An 18,466-nucleotide genomic window follows, 5' to 3' on the forward strand; every position below is an offset into this window, starting at 1 on the left:
TGTTGTAGTGGACTACAACGCTGTGTGGACGCAAGGCACTGTGAGGAGACGGAACTAAAATTACATCCGTGTGCAAAAAAAGGCCTGGGAGTATATTTTTATCCTTGCTTTGCTATGGGACTGTTATTCAAAGCACAATACAAATCATTATGTAAAAAATCAAAACACCTTTGGTCTCTGCAATATACCTGACATCAAAAGCACAAGTTCAGTAAGTTAAACAGAATTGCTAATAATTGATGCTCAAGTAGATCTTCTGTGGTATCTAATTTATACTGCTCTTAACGTATGGGGCATTTGCTTTGGCAAATGAACTTAGCAATGTTTGGTGCTTTCCCAGCACACAACCAAAGTACTGACTCAGCAAATCACTGAAACAAAATCACTGGTTTGGGGGAACCTTCCCTTCTTTCTCCATTTGCTGCACCTTCCCAACTTAAAGAAAAAATTAAGTGGAATAATTTACTTTAAAACCTGGACATTTTTGTCCTGTGCCATCTGACCAATTTAAAGTAGCTATACAAAACACAAATCTAAAATCCTGCATCGTAGGGTAGGGAGTCTTTATAATGATAAGCAACCTTTGTATATGTGACTGGGGCTTGAGACTGCCCCCAAGCCATGGACCTCTTGGAATCTGGGGCCTCTTTGGTTTTCTTTCAGGCTTGAGAAACACACACTGGGGACTCTAGCATATACGCATAAATCTTGTCAGTTAAATATAGATTAATGGGAATCAGCAGGGAGTAAAAATACTCCACTTTTTATGGTAAACACCATAAAACATGGTAAATACTTAACTTCAGTTTTATAGCAAAAACTATGTCCTGCCATCCCCATCCAGTACTCAGTTCTCTCTTTTTTAGGCATTTGGCTTTCTTTGCAGCTTAAATTTTATTCCTAGTAAACAATATTCTCTCCCCATACTTCCCTAAGTATATACGAAATACTCATTTCATATACTTTCAGTGAAGTACTACTCAGTGAGTTTTACTAATAACTTCCCAACTAACAGTGTTTTGACGTCTCAATTTGTGTTCTTCGTTACGGAAGTCCAGCTTGATTTCTTAACCTTTGCAGAAATGGAAAGGGTTTTTTTTTTGTAGGATTATGCCAGATGGTGAGAAAAAGGAACAGAAAAGAACATAAGGTAATTTTCTAGGTAGTCTAACTGGTTCATGAGTCAAGGTGGCATATGCTTGTAGTAGCTTAACTCCTAACAGTATAAATCTCTTGCATCCACATAAAGTTGGGATCCTTAATACCCGTATCACCTTTGAAAACGCTGCTAAGGATTTAACAAAAATGCTTTTGGTCACTTAGGCCAAGTTAAAAGACTGTACTTGCAGCCCACCCACCGGCACACAAAAATGCACTGATTCAAACCTCTGTGCAGGTAATATGTGACTACAGAGGCTGAACTACTTGGAAGATAACCTCAGCTAGGCTAGGAGAAAGAAAAATGAAGATAATGGAAAAGAAACAGCTATAATAACCATCTGCAAGCGCACACGGCCTCTACTTCAGCACCCATAAAACTTAAAAGGATGAAAGAAAAGGAAATTGCTTTCAAAATAGCATAGACAATTTTATAAACATTTCTTCTTATGCTTTTATAGGGTGTTGTACTTGTTGCCCTGTTTCTGGTATTAGGAGTACTGCATGTATTAGCTTTTAGCGTGAAGAGAGGTACATTCTAGGAAAGTCTTTCCTTCGCTTTCCCTTCTACCCTGCGTATGCATGCATATTAGTTTAAAAGTATATTTTATTTTTTTTAATCAAGCAGCCCTCTTGTAACGGTCACTTGGCACTTCAGCCAGCCCAAGGGTGCCAGGGGTATTGTCCTGCACATCAAATCAGCTTGCATTGCCTGGGCTACATTTCATCCTGTCCCACGGCTGTGAACAGGGATCTGTCCTGGCTCCGAGCAGCTGTGTGGCTGTACAAAGCAATGATCCCATTTGAAATAAGTGAAGAAATTCAACGGTGACCACAGTGGCTTTCCTGGACTAGGCTTAGAGTTTTGCCCTTTTGCAATCAGCACAGCTTTGGACTATCAATAGCTTTGTAGCTACTACAAGTCCCTTGAGCAAGGGCATAGTTTGACTGTCCTTCCCTTGGACTGCAATGCCAAATTACACATCTATGTCCCTCCTAAGGCTTGTTTCCCTCCCAGGGTGGTACTAAGGCTCTTCTCTTTTAACTGGACTGGACCCCAAGCCCAAATCATGGTGCAGCCCCAACACAGTCCCAGGAGCAGACAAGAGGTGCCGCAGCTGGGAGCTGCTCAAGGAACCCCAAGGGCACTGTGACAGAGGACCCGGGCAACCAGCGGCAATTTTAAATGTGTGGAATGAAAACCTGCTTTGTTGTCTTCCTAAAGAACTTAACGGAGCTAAAAGGAGAAATTTGCTGCAACCTAAGAGTCCTTTGTGCCTTTGAAACTCATCCTGAGTTTTGCAAACTTTTAGTCATTTTAGAAGAGCTGAGCTGAATTCGAATCCCAAATCACAGCGGGTGCAAGTTGTTTCTCTCCCAGGAAAAAGAGAATAACAAGTGTGTACTTCACAACTTTCAGCTGCAGACTTCTCTCTAGCCTAGACATGAGCCTTGCATAAATTTAGAGCTCACCAATTATTATGGCTTTATCAAGAACCTTATTAGTGATCATTAAAAATAATCTTGCTTAGAAGGGGACTGCTATGTGCAAAGCCCATCTTTCCTATTTACTTTGTTACTATTAATGGGTTTTTTTAATGTTTATACATTAGTGCAAGGAATAGTGTTAGCATAATTCTAGTGTAAAATAAAACCAGCTGTATCCATTATAAGTGCATTACTGCCAGGAACTGTAAATATGTTTATGCCTGATAGCCTTTTGACTCAATAATATCCTGCTATCTCTGCTGGGCAGGCAAGTTTTTAAACCAAGAAAAGACAGGTTATGATTTTCATAACCAAACTGTGTTTCTTTTTGAAGTATGTTATCTAAATTCAAATTTTAAGAAGGTCATTAAAAAAATCTGCCTGTGATTTTAAAGGAGAACAATTGAAATGTCATCTTCAAAGTGGTGGCAAGAAGGTACAATGTGCACTAAGAACAAGTTATTCCTCCCAGATACACACATACGCAGACAAACCCTGCCGTATCATACCATACAAACAATTTTAATTGTGTAGTTACAGTCAATAACCACTCCTAGTCAGAACATTTCTGCATAAAGAAAATTGTGATACACTTATAAAAACAGCCAGCTGTAACAAAATAACTGGTGTTTTCATAGCAATAAACTCATAAAAAAGAAATACACCTTTATACAGAAAATTTATACAGCAGTAGCTTTAAAATTGATTGTAAACCAAAGGAAGACACATTGCAAACATCAATTATTTTCACATTAATTGCATAAGTTTCTAAGGTGATCTATTCCTTTTATTTACCTAAGTATTAAGGTGATCTATTAGTTTTATTTACCTAAGCTTATTTGCATGATAGTAGAAATTGCATACAACAATAAGAGTGAAGCTTATAGTATTAATTGCTTGGATAACATAGAGCACTTTTTATAGGCAACTGTGTAAAGCACATTTTCTCTATTTAAAACTTTTAAGACACTTTGTTTTACTGCCCATCAAAATACATTTATAAATAGAAAAAAAATCAGTATGATAACAAGAGAAGCAATATTACATTTAACGGAAACTTCCAAAAAAATTAATTACAACATGATGCTGCAGGATCTACAAATAAATAATGAGGACTAAACTGTGTTTCACATTTTCTTTTTCATTTTCTTTAAAACCATGTAACAATGAGAATGGAAAAAAAAAATAGTGACCTTTATTTCCAAAAGAAAACAAATCTGAATTACGGCAGTGCCATATAATACAAGGCATTTGTTGGCATATGTTATCTTTAAACTGCATTCCACAGTCTATAGTTCTTTTGTAACATACAATAGAACAAGAGTAACAAACTCTTTTTTATTTTATTTTTTTAAATAAATGTGAGTTTCCAAAGATCAAGTGTGGAGTGCTACAGTAATAATTAAAAAACAAGAACAAAACAGAAACAAAAAACAGTAAATCACAAAAGTTGTAATGCTTGTCTGAAGGCTCCAGAATCAAAATCACTGGTATCATGCTTATTGGGTACACTCACAGTGTATCCAGTGAACACAAATTAATATCAAACAATCCTCAACGCTTCATCTGTTGCTGCGAAGCAGTTTGTAAAACAGAGTAAAACATCTAGTGCAGTCTGCATTATCCTTTTTTCAACTTTTGTGCAAGTTTTGGAAGATTCATTGGCCAAACAATGAATAATAAAGGTTTTTGACAGAACGCAAGATGGAATTTTCATTTCATTAGTAAATACCAGTGGCACTGTTGAAAGAAAATAATACTTTTAGATCAGTCTTTCAATTCAGCATTAATCTCTGTGTTCCCTTCTACCGATAACTCTTCTTCTAGTTTAACTGAAAAAAGCGTGTTTGCATTTTTGTCTTGGATGCTGTCTTCTAAATCCTTGAGCAACTCTTCTTCTTTGTACTCTGCAACATCCACCTCCAAACCAGAATTGTCCTTCAGCTTCCCATGGTGCTTGAGATAATATCGCTGGTTCTGAAAGAACTTGATAATGGTGTACTTGGGCAGGTCAAGCTGAGCGGAGAGAGTCTGGATTGCTTCTTCATCTGGATACAGGCCTACGTCTTGTATGAAACTCTGTAGGATCCCTAGGGCTTCAACAGAAATCTTTGTTCGCGGTCGGGGTTTCTGACGATTTTCATCCTCAGATTCAGCTGGTGATGCTACTGTCGGTTGCCTTGGGGGTAGTCTGGGACCTGGTTGCTGTTGCTGCTGCTGTTGTTGCTGTTGCTGTTGTTGCTGCTGCTGCTGCAAGACAAAGCACAGCATTTTTTTTGTACGCGTATTCTTGCTCATATTTTGTGTTACCAAGAAAATCCGGGGGGGAAATTACAAGCTATAAACAAAGGCTTAGTAAGTTCAAATGACAAAAAGGGAAAAAAAGAAAAAGGAAAAAAAAAGGCTCGTTATTGCTGAACCAGAATTAAAATATGAGTTAGTAACTCTCTGCATATCTCGCATGTGTCTGTATGTGTGCGAGCAGAGATGAGGGATAAAGGAACGGTGGGATACGGACAGAGAGGTGGAAGGAAAAGACTGGCTTTGTCTGACTGAAAGCGCCGACGATGAGACATCGGTGCAGTTTAGCTGACAAATTTTAATGAACATGCTCCATGAGTCAAGTGCAGACAAGACAAAATGCTAAGTAGGTGACATAGTATAGGATTAACTTGACCAGCTTAGCCAGAACTGTAGCAAACCATGTAACAATGAGAATGGAAAAAAAAAATAGTGACCTTTATTTCCAAAAGAAAACAAATCTGAATTACGGCAGTGCCATATAATACAAGGCATTTGTTGGCATATGTTATCTTTAAACTGCATTCCACAGTCTATAGTTCTTTTGTAACATACAATAGAACAAGAGTAACAAACTCTTTTTTATTTTATTTTTTTAAATAAATGTGAGTTTCCAAAGATCAAGTGTGGAGTGCTACAGTAATAATTAAAAAACAAGAACAAAACAGAAACAAAAAACAGTAAATCACAAAAGTTGTAATGCTTGTCTGAAGGCTCCAGAATCAAAATCACTGGTATCATGCTTATTGGGTACACTCACAGTGTATCCAGTGAACACAAATTAATATCAAACAATCCTCAACGCTTCATCTGTTGCTGCGAAGCAGTTTGTAAAACAGAGTAAAACATCTAGTGCAGTCTGCATTATCCTTTTTTCAACTTTTGTGCAAGTTTTGGAAGATTCATTGGCCAAACAATGAATAATAAAGGTTTTTGACAGAACGCAAGATGGAATTTTCATTTCATTAGTAAATACCAGTGGCACTGTTGAAAGAAAATAATACTTTTAGATCAGTCTTTCAATTCAGCATTAATCTCTGTGTTCCCTTCTACCGATAACTCTTCTTCTAGTTTAACTGAAAAAAGCGTGTTTGCATTTTTGTCTTGGATGCTGTCTTCTAAATCCTTGAGCAACTCTTCTTCTTTGTACTCTGCAACATCCACCTCCAAACCAGAATTGTCCTTCAGCTTCCCATGGTGCTTGAGATAATATCGCTGGTTCTGAAAGAACTTGATAATGGTGTACTTGGGCAGGTCAAGCTGAGCGGAGAGAGTCTGGATTGCTTCTTCATCTGGATACAGGCCTACGTCTTGTATGAAACTCTGTAGGATCCCTAGGGCTTCAACAGAAATCTTTGTTCGCGGTCGGGGTTTCTGACGATTTTCATCCTCAGATTCAGCTGGTGATGCTACTGTCGGTTGCCTTGGGGGTAGTCTGGGACCTGGTTGCTGTTGCTGCTGCTGTTGTTGCTGTTGCTGTTGTTGCTGCTGCTGCTGCAAGACAAAGCACAGCATTTTTTTTGTACGCGTATTCTTGCTCATATTTTGTGTTACCAAGAAAATCCGGGGGGGAAATTACAAGCTATAAACAAAGGCTTAGTAAGTTCAAATGACAAAAAGGGAAAAAAAGAAAAAGGAAAAAAAAAGGCTCGTTATTGCTGAACCAGAATTAAAATATGAGTTAGTAACTCTCTGCATATCTCGCATGTGTCTGTATGTGTGCGAGCAGAGATGAGGGATAAAGGAACGGTGGGATACGGACAGAGAGGTGGAAGGAAAAGACTGGCTTTGTCTGACTGAAAGCGCCGACGACGAGACATCGGTGCAGTTTAGCTGACAAATTTTAATGAACATGCTCCATGAGTCAAGTGCAGACAAGACAAAATGCTAAGTAGGTGACATAGTATAGGATTAACTTGACCAGCTTAGCCAGAACTGTAGCAAGGGCAAAGTGAGAAAAGTGCCAGATGAGGGCAAACGCACAGGAGCTCTGCCAGCAGCAGCAGCTGCTGCCCAAAAACAAGGGCTGCAAATCTCTAGCAGTAGCTAGACGAAGGGACTGGGGGGATCAGGGAGAAGGAGAGCATTTTAGCTAAGTGCGGAAATATCTCACTACTGATCTGACCTTAGCATGCACTGAAGTCTCGTCAAACTTGCAAACATTACGAAAGAATGCGTTAGCTGGAAGCGCCTAACGTCATGCTGTCAAACCCAGCCTCGGCAAGGACAAAGAGATCTGGAGGTAGGAAATCTGTATTTCCCCTTCTGGCTCTGACCTCTCTTGCCTGTGGTCTCGGAGAGGGTCTGTCTTGCCTGTGTTCAAGCATCCCAACGTATAAACAGGGAACAAACATATTTACCTGCTTCTGTGTTTGTGCTGGGGATTATTTAGTTAATATTTATAAAGCACTAAGATGCAAAGCTCTAAATAAGTTGCACTATTATTATTAGAAGGGAACATGCTGCATTCCAAAAACTCAGGCAATAAAAATGAGCCAGTATGCACATCAGAAGAATAAGATAAAGCAAATCATGATGTAAATAATTAACAAGAGCTTAAAATGAAGTTTTGCAAGCGTGGATTCAGAAACATTCTTAAAAGGTGAGGCACTGAGCCCTAGGGACAGAAATGTTTTTCTCATCTATCACCGGAGTAGAGTACACTATAAGATCATGTTTAAAATCAAAAGTAAATTTATCAGCTACTGGTTTTGTTGACAATTCTTTTGCTTCACAACACAGGAAGCACTGGTTAGTAAGATATTTTGGATCAGCAAATTTCTTGTCATATGGTACAAACCACCAGTTATTATTAAAAAACAACAGCAGCAAAACAAGCAGTTGCTATCACTAGATTTCATTTCCCTTTGCGAGTCTCCCCTCGAGTATTTTTTGTGTCTCGGTAGTGGTTTCCAAGTTGCAGCTCACTTGCAGCCCCTAAGAAGCACAAAATACTGTACAAATAGTATAAATATTGGAGGAATTATAATTCTGTCCACTTTGCAGTGCCACTCGTGGTTGTGGAGACTTCGCATAGGTCTCAACACATGGTTTGGAAGGCACTGCTTTAAGTGATCTTCTTATTGTAAGATCTGACACAAATGCTAGTGGAATTAGGGCTCTTGCCTCATCCCTGTTCACATCCTTTCATGTTTTATGGTCTGTGAGCAGTCCCATTCAAGGCTTCAATCCCAAAGAGATTCAAGACTACTCCCAGCACATTAAATTCTTACCAGACGGTAGGCTTCGTATATACAGTTTGAAAACTTGTGTCTTAGCTACATATTTATGCATCTACAACAATTACCATGTAGAAGAGCACAGGCAAAACTCAGGCCCAATCTCCCAATCCTTACTCTTACAAGTCATATTAAGAGATTACAATGCAACTGCTTATGTGAATAATATTTGCGAGAGCAAACACACAACTTTTATCAACAAGGCAAGAAAATCTAAGTAAGTGGCATAGTGGTTGAATGTTTATACTGTGCATAAGCTTCTCCTTTTATCCCCTTAAGAAGCGATTTTATTAAAAACAATGTACATTTTCAAACAAGTGCTGTTTTATTACTTAATATAGATCTTTCTCTCTCTTTTTGCTAAATTAAATAGCAAGTTTCCAGGCTTTCACAATTATTTTAGTACTTGATATCCTAAGGGATTGTCTTATTCAGTTTGCTTTATCTTTAATATACACTCGTGTTGTTTCTGGCTGCGAGATAACGCTATCCTTCCCAGCTTTGTAAATATTTTTCTGTATAGGTAATAAAATGATACACTGGGTCTCAGCTGAGGTTGGGAAAGCATGGGGTAATCTCTGCCCTTTAAGAAGGAGCAGTTAAAAGGCTGACCTCAGGTCTTTCATCAGAAGGGATTAAAGAGTCCCCAGCTCAGAGAGACAGCAGTCCACACTGCTGACCTGGGCTACGATATTTAGCAAAACAGCCAGCCACGCTCCCGGTTCGCGATGCCCGTGTGAGCAAAGGGTGGGCGCAGCCCCCGGAGGAGGGGGCACCGCTGGGGCTGCCCCGGAGCAGAGGGCGGCTGTTTCCAAGCTGCGTGGCGTGGGTCCTGCATCCCCTCCTCTCTCTCCCTGACACGGTGTCCTTGTGCCAGCTCACCTGCGGAGCAGCACCCAGCCAAGGTCCAGCGGTCAGCAGGCCTGGTAAGAAAGCGCCTCTATGCTCTCCTTTCCCAAGGGTGGTGGGAGAGGGGCTCTGAAGGAAAAACAAACAAACATTGACTCGCCCCAGCCTCGACTGGGGTTAAAGTGGGATGAGGAATCCCCTTCCCTTCACTCCTACCCGGGGCGAGCCGCCGCTGTCGAGGGTTTGAGCTTAGCTTTTGAACAGCAGCACAGCAAGGTCCTCCCGCTTTGCTGGTAAGGCATTTGACAACCGGTGGCAAACGCCTCTGCCTTTCGGTCCTGACGCCTGTCTAGCCAGGGACAGCCAGCACGGAGGCTCGCCCTGCCCGGCACGCAGGTGCCTCTGTGCCACCGCGTCCACGCACATTTGCGAAAAACCATTGAACCGAAACAAAAACTGCGCGTGGTCACACGCTCTCCTTTGAACTCTGGTGGCGGATGGCAGCGCGCTCTTATCTCATACCGGGAGACCTGCATTTAGCCTGGCCAGGAGGAAAGAAACACTAATTTCCTTTGCTCCGTTTAAAGCTTTATTTACTTAGCGCTCTGCGGGATTGGCCAAGGTAAACTAACCTGAATCTGTTCTGCTGGCACATGGATAATGTGGGAAGGCCTGTCACCATGGTGATGAACTGCATTGCTTTCTTGTTCATAAATGGCATCACGTTCAGGCTGAGGAAGACTGAGGAACCTTCGGATCATGGAGAGATTCTCCCAGAGGGTCCTGTTCTCTGGTGAGGGATCTTCTTTCCAACGTAACAGCTCACAGAGCCACCCCTTGAAGATAACACCAGCAAAACATTAGTTTTTTCCTCACTTCACGAGGGGCAAAACGAGGGCGAAACGTGTACTTTAGCAGCGCTGCATTCTCTCACACTCTCTCCTGCTAAGAAAGGGCTTTCACTGTATAGGCTGGGCTTAAAGCAAACACCGATACACCAAGAGGCTGCCATGCTATTTCACAGACCCTCACCAACCGCAAGCGTTTTGGAAAGCACCTTCCCCTTGGTCCCGCACCACAGCGCTGCTGTTTGTTTGCTTAGAAACAAACCAGTTGACCCCTTACATGCTCCCCTCTGCAGGACAGAGGTTTCCACTGACACCAGTATATTCTCTCTGCTGCCTATTTTCTCTTATTCAAGGCTACACCCATCCGAGAGCATCGACACCGTCTTTCAGGAGCCAGTAGATTGTCTGCTGAGCAATTTTTAAAATCCTGGTACTACTACTCAAAACAAGAAAGTACTTCAAATATCTTCCTTGACTGTAGGGCTGCCTAATGTAAATCACAGCAGTAGAGGAGCTCTCTAATGTCCTTTCGAAAGACGGGAATCCTTTGACTAGACGCAGGCAAGTAATATCTTCTTCCTATCTGCTACGAGTAGAGGTGCCTCTGCAGGTGAACTTACTTCTAGTGACAGATGATTATCCGTTTCAGGATTTTTCTCACAGACCCAGAAAAAACCAGTCTCTCAGAGAGTTTTACATACATTATTAGGGCTTGGGGTGGGGAGCAAGATATGCTCAAGCTTCTGGTATACCCTTTATACCATTTCCAGATCACAGGACAGCAAGTTGCCTAAGAGTGTACCTACTCTAATTTAGACGTGGCTTTGGGATACATGCTATGAAGTCGGCTACAGAATCCCCTGCAAGAACCGCAGTGGTTGCTAATTTGCTTCTGAAGGAGACAAACAAGTTCATCTTGAAAATTTAACAACTGTTTTCTTACGTCTTCTTAAAATTTAATTGAGGATTTTTTTCTTAATTGTGCGCTGGTAGTTTTAAAAGAAGAGTGCAAACTCTAGCTAGCACAGTGTGCATCAGCAGCAATTTTTTGGTATATTAAAATTTGGAAACAAAATATTACATGTATAAAACATGCATACTTCCTTTCTTTTAGCTTCAAGGATCTGTTTTCAAAACTAGGTCCACGCAATTTTATTTCTTAATGCTGTAAGAAAGATAATGTGACATTTTATTGAATCAACAAATAATATAAATGTACAGAAGCTTTTAGATCCTTTTTATATGTACTGGTAGTTGGAAAATGGTTTATCCAGACTAGTTTACTACTAGATACAATAGATACATAGATACAATATAGATATATATTTTCTTGAAGACATTCATATCTTTAGCTAGCAGTTAATAAATGCACTGTAAAAATATTGCCACGATAGGAAGAGGTGAAAGTAAACAAATAATTTTAATGCATTCATACTGTATACGAAAATATTTAGTGAGGTGTGCATAAAAATTTGAAGTATATTCTCTTGGATATAAGTGGAAAACTGAACAAATGACACAGGAGAAAATGCCCCCGAGAAATAGAAATAATCAGAATGACAAATGTTAGAGAGATGGTGATAGCAGAGCTGAGAAAGCAAAAATTTAAATGGGGCCAAAATCCGCCAGGTGCTCACTAGGTGTGCTAGGGAGGGAGGGGAGAGGGAGGAGAGCAGCGGCAGCAGAAGGGCCCCCTTGCACCCCGGGGATGGAGCGCACCCCACTCCTTGACCACGCGCTAAGGGTGGATGCCGAGTATTGCCCCAGGGCTTAGCAAGCAGGGCCAAACGCCTTCATATAGAGCACATAACGTGCAGCCTGTCCCAGCATGATTTTAAAACAGTAGCAAGGGTCTGTGAATTCTCCCTCCCCATCCTAAGGTGCCCTGGGACACATTAGAAGGTTGATGTACGAACTCTCCCTGCCCCTAACAAAATCAACACGTTGCTTGTGGTTCTTTTCCCACCTTGCTTCCACGGGGATACGTGCTGGATTATGCTTGACGGCAACATTAGTTTTCTGCAGCAAGTTAAAAGACGTGCAATCAGAAAATACAGGTAGTTTGTTGGGGATGGAGGGGAGAAGATGATGAAGAGAAACAAATCTAGATTTTTTAATTGAAATGCAGTTATAAAATTTTTAATTAAAAAAAAAAAAAAGCCTGCCTCGCAGAATAAAAATTGTCCTTTGGTTGTCTGGAGTCTGCACTGCTTCACATTGAAACTGTTGGTCCTCTTTCTAATGGTGGTAAAACAAGAGAGCAGAGCTGACTGTCATGGCAGTTCAGTGAAAGTAAAAAAAAAAGACAAGACAACCTGTCCCCTCCCATGACAGCTCTCTAAGGTATACAGACAGACTGGAAAAGAAATTGCACCACGCATTTAGAAGCTGCACATATTTTGTCTGGTGACCACGTGAATCACAGATTTTTTTGGAAAAAAGACAGTAGAAACTCTTTGCAAAAGTCCAGTAGTAAAAATAATTCCTAAGCAATCACATTTTATGATGATTAAACATATTTCACAACAACAGTTTTTGTTAACTAAGAAATTCCTTCTCCCCTTACTGTCTTTTCTGTTTCTATATTTACTAGATGAGACCTTATTTTTATTAATTACTGACGACTAACATTATATTTCCAGTATTTTTCTATCAACTTTTGCACTGAAATAATACTTCTAATTCCTTATCTGAAAGTGATTTGATGAATTGTAACCTGAAGCATGTCTCTGCTAGCCTTTCAGGGAAGCAGCGATTTTGAGATACTGAAATCAGACGCTTCTGACATGGTACACAGAATAGACTGCTATTCTCCCAAAATGTCTCTTTTCCACTGGGTTCTTCACGTTTTTAAAGAAGTAGACGTACTCTGATGAAACATATGATGGGCAATGTGGAAACAAGCAACTGAATTCTTCTAAAATTACAAGGATAGAAACAATTTTTTGGTCTTCATGGTTTATTTCTGGAAATATTTATGAAAGTTGATCTCAGAAATATTCTCAGGAGAGATAGTGAATGGGCAGTTACGGAGGCTATAGGGGTTTACTTTGTTAGGAGACTACAAACTTCATACCAATATGCTTTCTTTCGGTTCAAAGCAAACAAACAAAACCATAATTATTTCGCTTAGTTTTAGGTTCAGAATTCTGTATCTGACATAAAGGTCATTCATAAAAGTCAACTAAACAAGAATGTATGAAATGTTTTTGTAAATTTTAGGAAAAGTAATCATACAGACTTTTCTAATGGTGAATTTTAAGTTACGTAAAATTTGTAAGTTTTGTTTCCATTTGATCTAAAGAAGTATGAACTGCTGTAGTTAATGCAGTTGAATTGACAAGTGAACCTAACAAGGCTGATTTTTCTCCTCTTACACTCATTTAAGTCTAGAGCAATTTCTGTTTAGTTCAGACCATTTATTCTGAAGGAGGGCTTGGACCACTGTTTTTTCATGTCTTTAAATACAGTTATATAACTACATATAGTTTATAAATAGTTATAACTCAGATTAGATCACAACTGGTTTATACAGCATATATAGTACATCATTAAAAAACCAGCCTTAAAATAATTAAGCCGATATATCTACGCAGCAAGGCAAACCCCCCAAAACTCTGCAATGACATTGGGAACAACCTTGATTTTAAAACAGAGTAAATTTGCCAGGCAACATTACACTGAATATAAAGAGAGTACAAAGCAAAATATAAACATTAGCCACATGTAATTATGTTTGGAGAACTTTCAGGATGTTACTACTTTTCAAACTGACAAAGTTTAATTTGACACCTTCTGTTCTAAAACCTTTGTTTCTATTCAAAATCATGCCTTTAGCTGCTATCAATCACTATGCTCTCCCTATTACTTAAAATACTGGCATGGGCCCTGGATAAGCTGAAAATGCCATGCAGATGAATTCCGAGATAATATGTTCAAACCTGTTATATACAACACAAATCCTGTAAAGTTATGTATTGTAAACCTACATTTATTGGGAACTAAAAGTCTTAAATCCATCTGCTACAAAGAAAATACTGTTATGCACTTTCAAGTAACCAAGTACCACCTGCAAAGGTCTTGCTACAGTAAGCAAGAAAATGGTGAAAAAAAAAAAAAAAAGATGCTAAACCTAAGATATTTAAAATAAATAAGAGTCTTCTGTCTGGTTTTCTGATAGGGATTTAGTAAAGAAACATAAGACATTAGAGGGGAAAAAACCTGTGAAAGCCGAACTGCCAAACTATTGCAAGAAAAGCGCAAAGAGGATAACTGCCAAACATTAGACTCTGCAAGACCCATGAGCATGCTTATTTTAAAGAAAGCATCTATGCATTTTATCTATGTATTCAAATGCTATTTTAGTCAGTCTGACCTGTGCTGTGTTTAAATAAAATCTTCTGCTCTTTCACGTAGAGTTTCTAACAGACTATTCTTCCATTCTGGTATCTTTCTTATTAAAAGGAAAAAAAAAAGATAATTGAAATCTGCACTTAAGGTGTAAATACCAACCCTAACTAGATCAAAGGGGGTAGCATTACAATCATGAAAGATGTTTTCTGGGCACAGCTTTTCAAATCAGCAACAAACACATCTAGTCTGGGAAGAAAGGGCTTCAAGGTGAAGCAACTGAACTCTCTTGTTTGGTGAATTTGTTATAGTGATAATAATTTGCCAAATGATGAATATTTCTTACAGAATAACTAACAAAGACTCCAACATTTTTTAAAAGAGCTGTAATTTGAATCTAAGGCGGCAAAACATTTTAGAGTATCAATGCTAAGACATGAACAGTTTTTCCCTGGTATAGTATATCTAAGATTATTTTGTATCATTCTCTGGGGCGTATAGTACAATAAAAATATATGGTGTTAAATCAGTCTGAATAGGGAGGTATTTGATACAAACATTTTAGCAGAAAGTGTGAATTGCATTTCAGCATCTACTGTGAACAGTACATAATCCATTAAACAGTACTTCTAACTCAAAAAAATTGAGTATTGTAGACTAAACTAAAGTAGGCATTTTGAATGAGCACATTTTCAGCAACTAACTATAAAGCTAGCAATTTATCATTCAGCAAATAATTTTCTACTTTTAAAAGAATCTGTAAGTGTTACTTATGCTAATGAAGACTGCTTTTAATCTGCCCACAAACATGCTAATAAAGGGCATTTTTTTTTTATTTACAATGCTGAAGGCACTCCAGTTTATAGAACACAGATATGAAATCACACTTGGTAAAATGGGCTCTTAATTGTCTGAGCAACCCAAATCCTTCACCTTTAACACAAAAGCTTATAGACAAAACAAAGGAAAAGAACTCATGAACTAAACTTTAAATATTGACTTTTTCCCCTTCAAAAGCCATCCGACTTGCTTTACAAATCTCATTTTTGTTCCAAATGGCTGCGTTCACCATAGATATTTCCATTCCTTTTCAAAACAGAATCCACCTATAAAAGAGAAGAAAAAAGGCTGACATCACCACTACAGTATATGCATATAGTCTTAGTCTTTAGTATTAAACTTGTAAGCTGCTCACTGTACAGAAAGGTTGCTTTTGGAAAAGTCATAATACTTTGAATGAGATACAAAATGGAAGCAAAGGAGTACTGAAAGCATTTTAAATTATTTACTAGGTTAAAAGGGTGAAATGGCACTTTAAATACATCAAATTTCATCATCTGGGCCATTTTTTGGTGGCAAAGTGGTATTGATCTTTCCAAATGCTTAAAATTAACTATTTCCAGAAGGTCATTATTTGATTAAAGGCATTAAAGTTGAGGGCAAGAAATGATGCACTTTGTCTTCTTTCCCATTCAAATAATCATGTAATTTAATCAGAACTATCCCTTCATGTCCTGTAATAAAAATGTTTGTCTTAAGATATTGTTCTTTACCTAACATATTAACCTTTAAATGTTATGAAGTTCTTAAGAATAATCTCTGCTTAGAGAAGATTCTTCCATAATGCAATGAAAGGATCTCCAGCATTTAAATTGATAAGGCCAAATTTCCCCTACACATTGACTGGAAAACGTATTAAACCCTTCAACTGAGATTTCTGACAGTGTTTCACAGGATCGAAAATTCAGGGAGTTCTGAATCAGTAAGCTCATGCATGTGGCATTGAGAAGCAAAATAAACAAATGTCACTTCAGCACAAACAAATACGACAAATAAGTAACAATGGATGCCGCTTTAATTTATCTGGGAAATGTGGTTCGCATTACATTTGTATTATCCGGAAAAATGCAGTAGGGAACACCCACCGCAGGGTAAGCACAGAGCATTTAATTCAAAATTCATTTTCAGGCTGAGATTACTTAAATCTGACTTCTTTCTGGGTGAAACACCTGTGCGTTCAGACATGGGAACAAGCCTAGATGATGTGAGCAGTCCTTTTTAGCCTTAAATGTTCTTCTGGAATTTCCTGACTGCAGGAAAATTTATTTTGGCTGCAGGTTTATCTTTCCTAAAATACATATATTGTCCTGGTTATCTCCTATGCAAAGCTGAATAGACCTAAATGCTTCACAGAAGAACTGAAGTCTATTAAAAGAAGGGCTACTGGATATTTTTATAAAATTTTAGGAAAACTAATAATCTACCAGAATTAGTAGCTTTTGATACCTAACAACACATCAGTTAGTGAAAATCTTTTCAATTTACCTTATATTTTCAAGTAATTTTAAGAATGGACTTGTGAGGCACATACTTTCGAGTAATTTTAAAAACTGCTGTGAGTGTTCAGTACTTTGGGATTTCCCTGTTTTGCTCACAAAACTGTGTATCTTTAATTCAAGAAGCAAAAGCTGGTTTTCAGCCTGTTCCAGAAGATGAGTAGAGATACCAGAATATGAATGCCTCTTCTTGAGACGTGGCCTAAAGTGATAATAAGTGTTCCCAGAAAGATGGTTGCCTTAGTATTTTATTTACATTAATCAGCCTGAAGTTTCAGGCTTTGCCTTTGAGCATTCCCCTAAATCAGAGAAAGTTTGAAACCTGAAGCTGCCCTTTATCTCCAGATATTTCTGGTTTATCTATTTTACTGGCTTTCATTACCAGAACATTGAAAGGGGAAGCCAGATGTGAATTTTAAGTAAATCTTTATCTGCCATCATAATAGAGGAGATTTAGCAAAACAAACAAACTGAAAACCCCACAACCTCTTAGGGCTTTTCAGGAGAAAGGTAAACTTCACTAGCAGAAGAACTTCCTTTGAAGAATACTGAAACAGATTATGCCATTTCCTTAAATTTCTTATCCGACCTATTATTCAGCTGCACCACCTGTCTGGATGTTACCTCCACCTCTTCTCGGGGTTGTGAAAAACAAATGACCAAACAGCTAGCTGTGGTACTGATAGTATTCCACCGAAATTTTTTGGTGATATTTTAAGGGAAAAGGATTCCTAACGTCTCTTCTTCTCTCTGCCTTTTCTCCTCTCTAGCTGCAGCACTTAAAGATTAAATACGTATTTCTATTCTTGTACACATCCAAACAAATAAATAGGAAAAGGAAACTTGCTAAAGCAACCTCTAAAATTCAATGACAAGCAGCAAACACATACAGAAACAAAATGACCTGGAGAGCTGTGGCCCTGCTCCCACAGTCTTGTCTGTTGTATTTGACCTCTCCTTCTATCTGGAGACATGGTGAGTGGCTAAGAGCCAGTGCTACCGAAAAACTTGTTGGATTAAGGTCTGAGGCTGTATCAAAACCGGTGGGTACGTTCCCTGTGTATGAGCACTTGAGACATACCACCAGCTCATGGAAAGAAAAAAACTAACCTGTAACTCTAAAACTGACTGAAAACATAAGTATCATTACTTTTTAGTTGAGTACAGAGGCAATTGAATAATAAATGAAGGGCTTCTCCCAAGCTCGGTTTCTCTGCTCTCAGCTCCTCCACCTTTCCTTTCCCTTGTTCAAATGTATCTTTTTTACAGTATTGCCTTCAATTGCCTAGCAATGATAGATAGGCACAAGCCCTAATCAAAAACATAATATGCATGCCTTTGAAAACCTTACATAAAACACAGCTACATTCATATGTAAAAAGAAGGGAAAAAAAGTAATAGATGCAAAAAAACAGTGGGTGAAGCTTTACTCTGCCTTCCTCCACTCCAGATCCTTCCTCTTTTGCACACACGATTCAACTGGCATTGTAACCGCAAGATACGTCTGACAAAAATGGACTTAACAATAAAAAAATCATCTAAACAAGAAAAAACAACTGCTAATTACTAAATCAGTCTTAGTCTGGTACATTACTTTTTATAGTACAGGCATATAAAATGGGTCAGTGGGTTTCACAGAGAGTGACTGGTAATATATGGCCCTTTATCTTTTATTTAAGTAGAGAGAAGTACTGATTTCACTGCAATACCGATGCTTCCCTTGAAAGTAAATACAACCCTAAATCCAACCACGACCCTTAACAGCCCATATTTATTTATTCTTAAACATGCAATCAATTTTTGTATGGCAGCTATATCTGCAGTTTAGTTAGAGAAGAGTCTTTAATAGAAAGAGCCTGGCAATTTTAAAAATCTTTTTTACTACTATCAATTTACA

The 18,466-nt window shown here is 38.6% G+C and overlaps 1 protein-coding gene across 3 annotated transcripts in view; it reads right to left on the reverse strand.

Annotated features, from left to right (window-relative positions):
* Positions 1-4,150: 4,150 nt before the first annotated feature.
* The window catches only part of SATB1 (SATB homeobox 1), a 77,107-nt gene continuing 62,791 nt past the window's right edge, over positions 4,151-18,466 (reverse strand). The window contains exons 9-12 of one of the 3 annotated variants that reach the window (XM_009288599.1): positions 9,668-9,871; positions 9,069-9,164; positions 6,361-6,438; positions 4,151-4,860 (exon numbers count right to left, since the gene is read on the reverse strand). In XM_009288599.1, coding sequence (XP_009286874.1) covers positions 4,414-4,860; positions 6,361-6,438; positions 9,069-9,164; positions 9,668-9,871 — 825 coding nt within the window. In that variant the 3' untranslated portion in view covers positions 4,151-4,413. Of the gene's footprint in view, positions 4,861-5,695; positions 6,442-9,068; positions 9,165-9,667; positions 9,872-18,466 lie in introns of those variants that run through there. The other 2 variants (XM_009288596.2, XM_009288597.2) reach the window with 2 other exon arrangements.

Source organism: Aptenodytes forsteri, unplaced genomic scaffold (assembly GCF_000699145.1).
Source record: "Aptenodytes forsteri isolate BGI_AS27 unplaced genomic scaffold, ASM69914v1 Scaffold9, whole genome shotgun sequence".
In the NCBI taxonomy this organism is placed as follows: Eukaryota; Metazoa; Chordata; class Aves; order Sphenisciformes; family Spheniscidae; genus Aptenodytes; species Aptenodytes forsteri.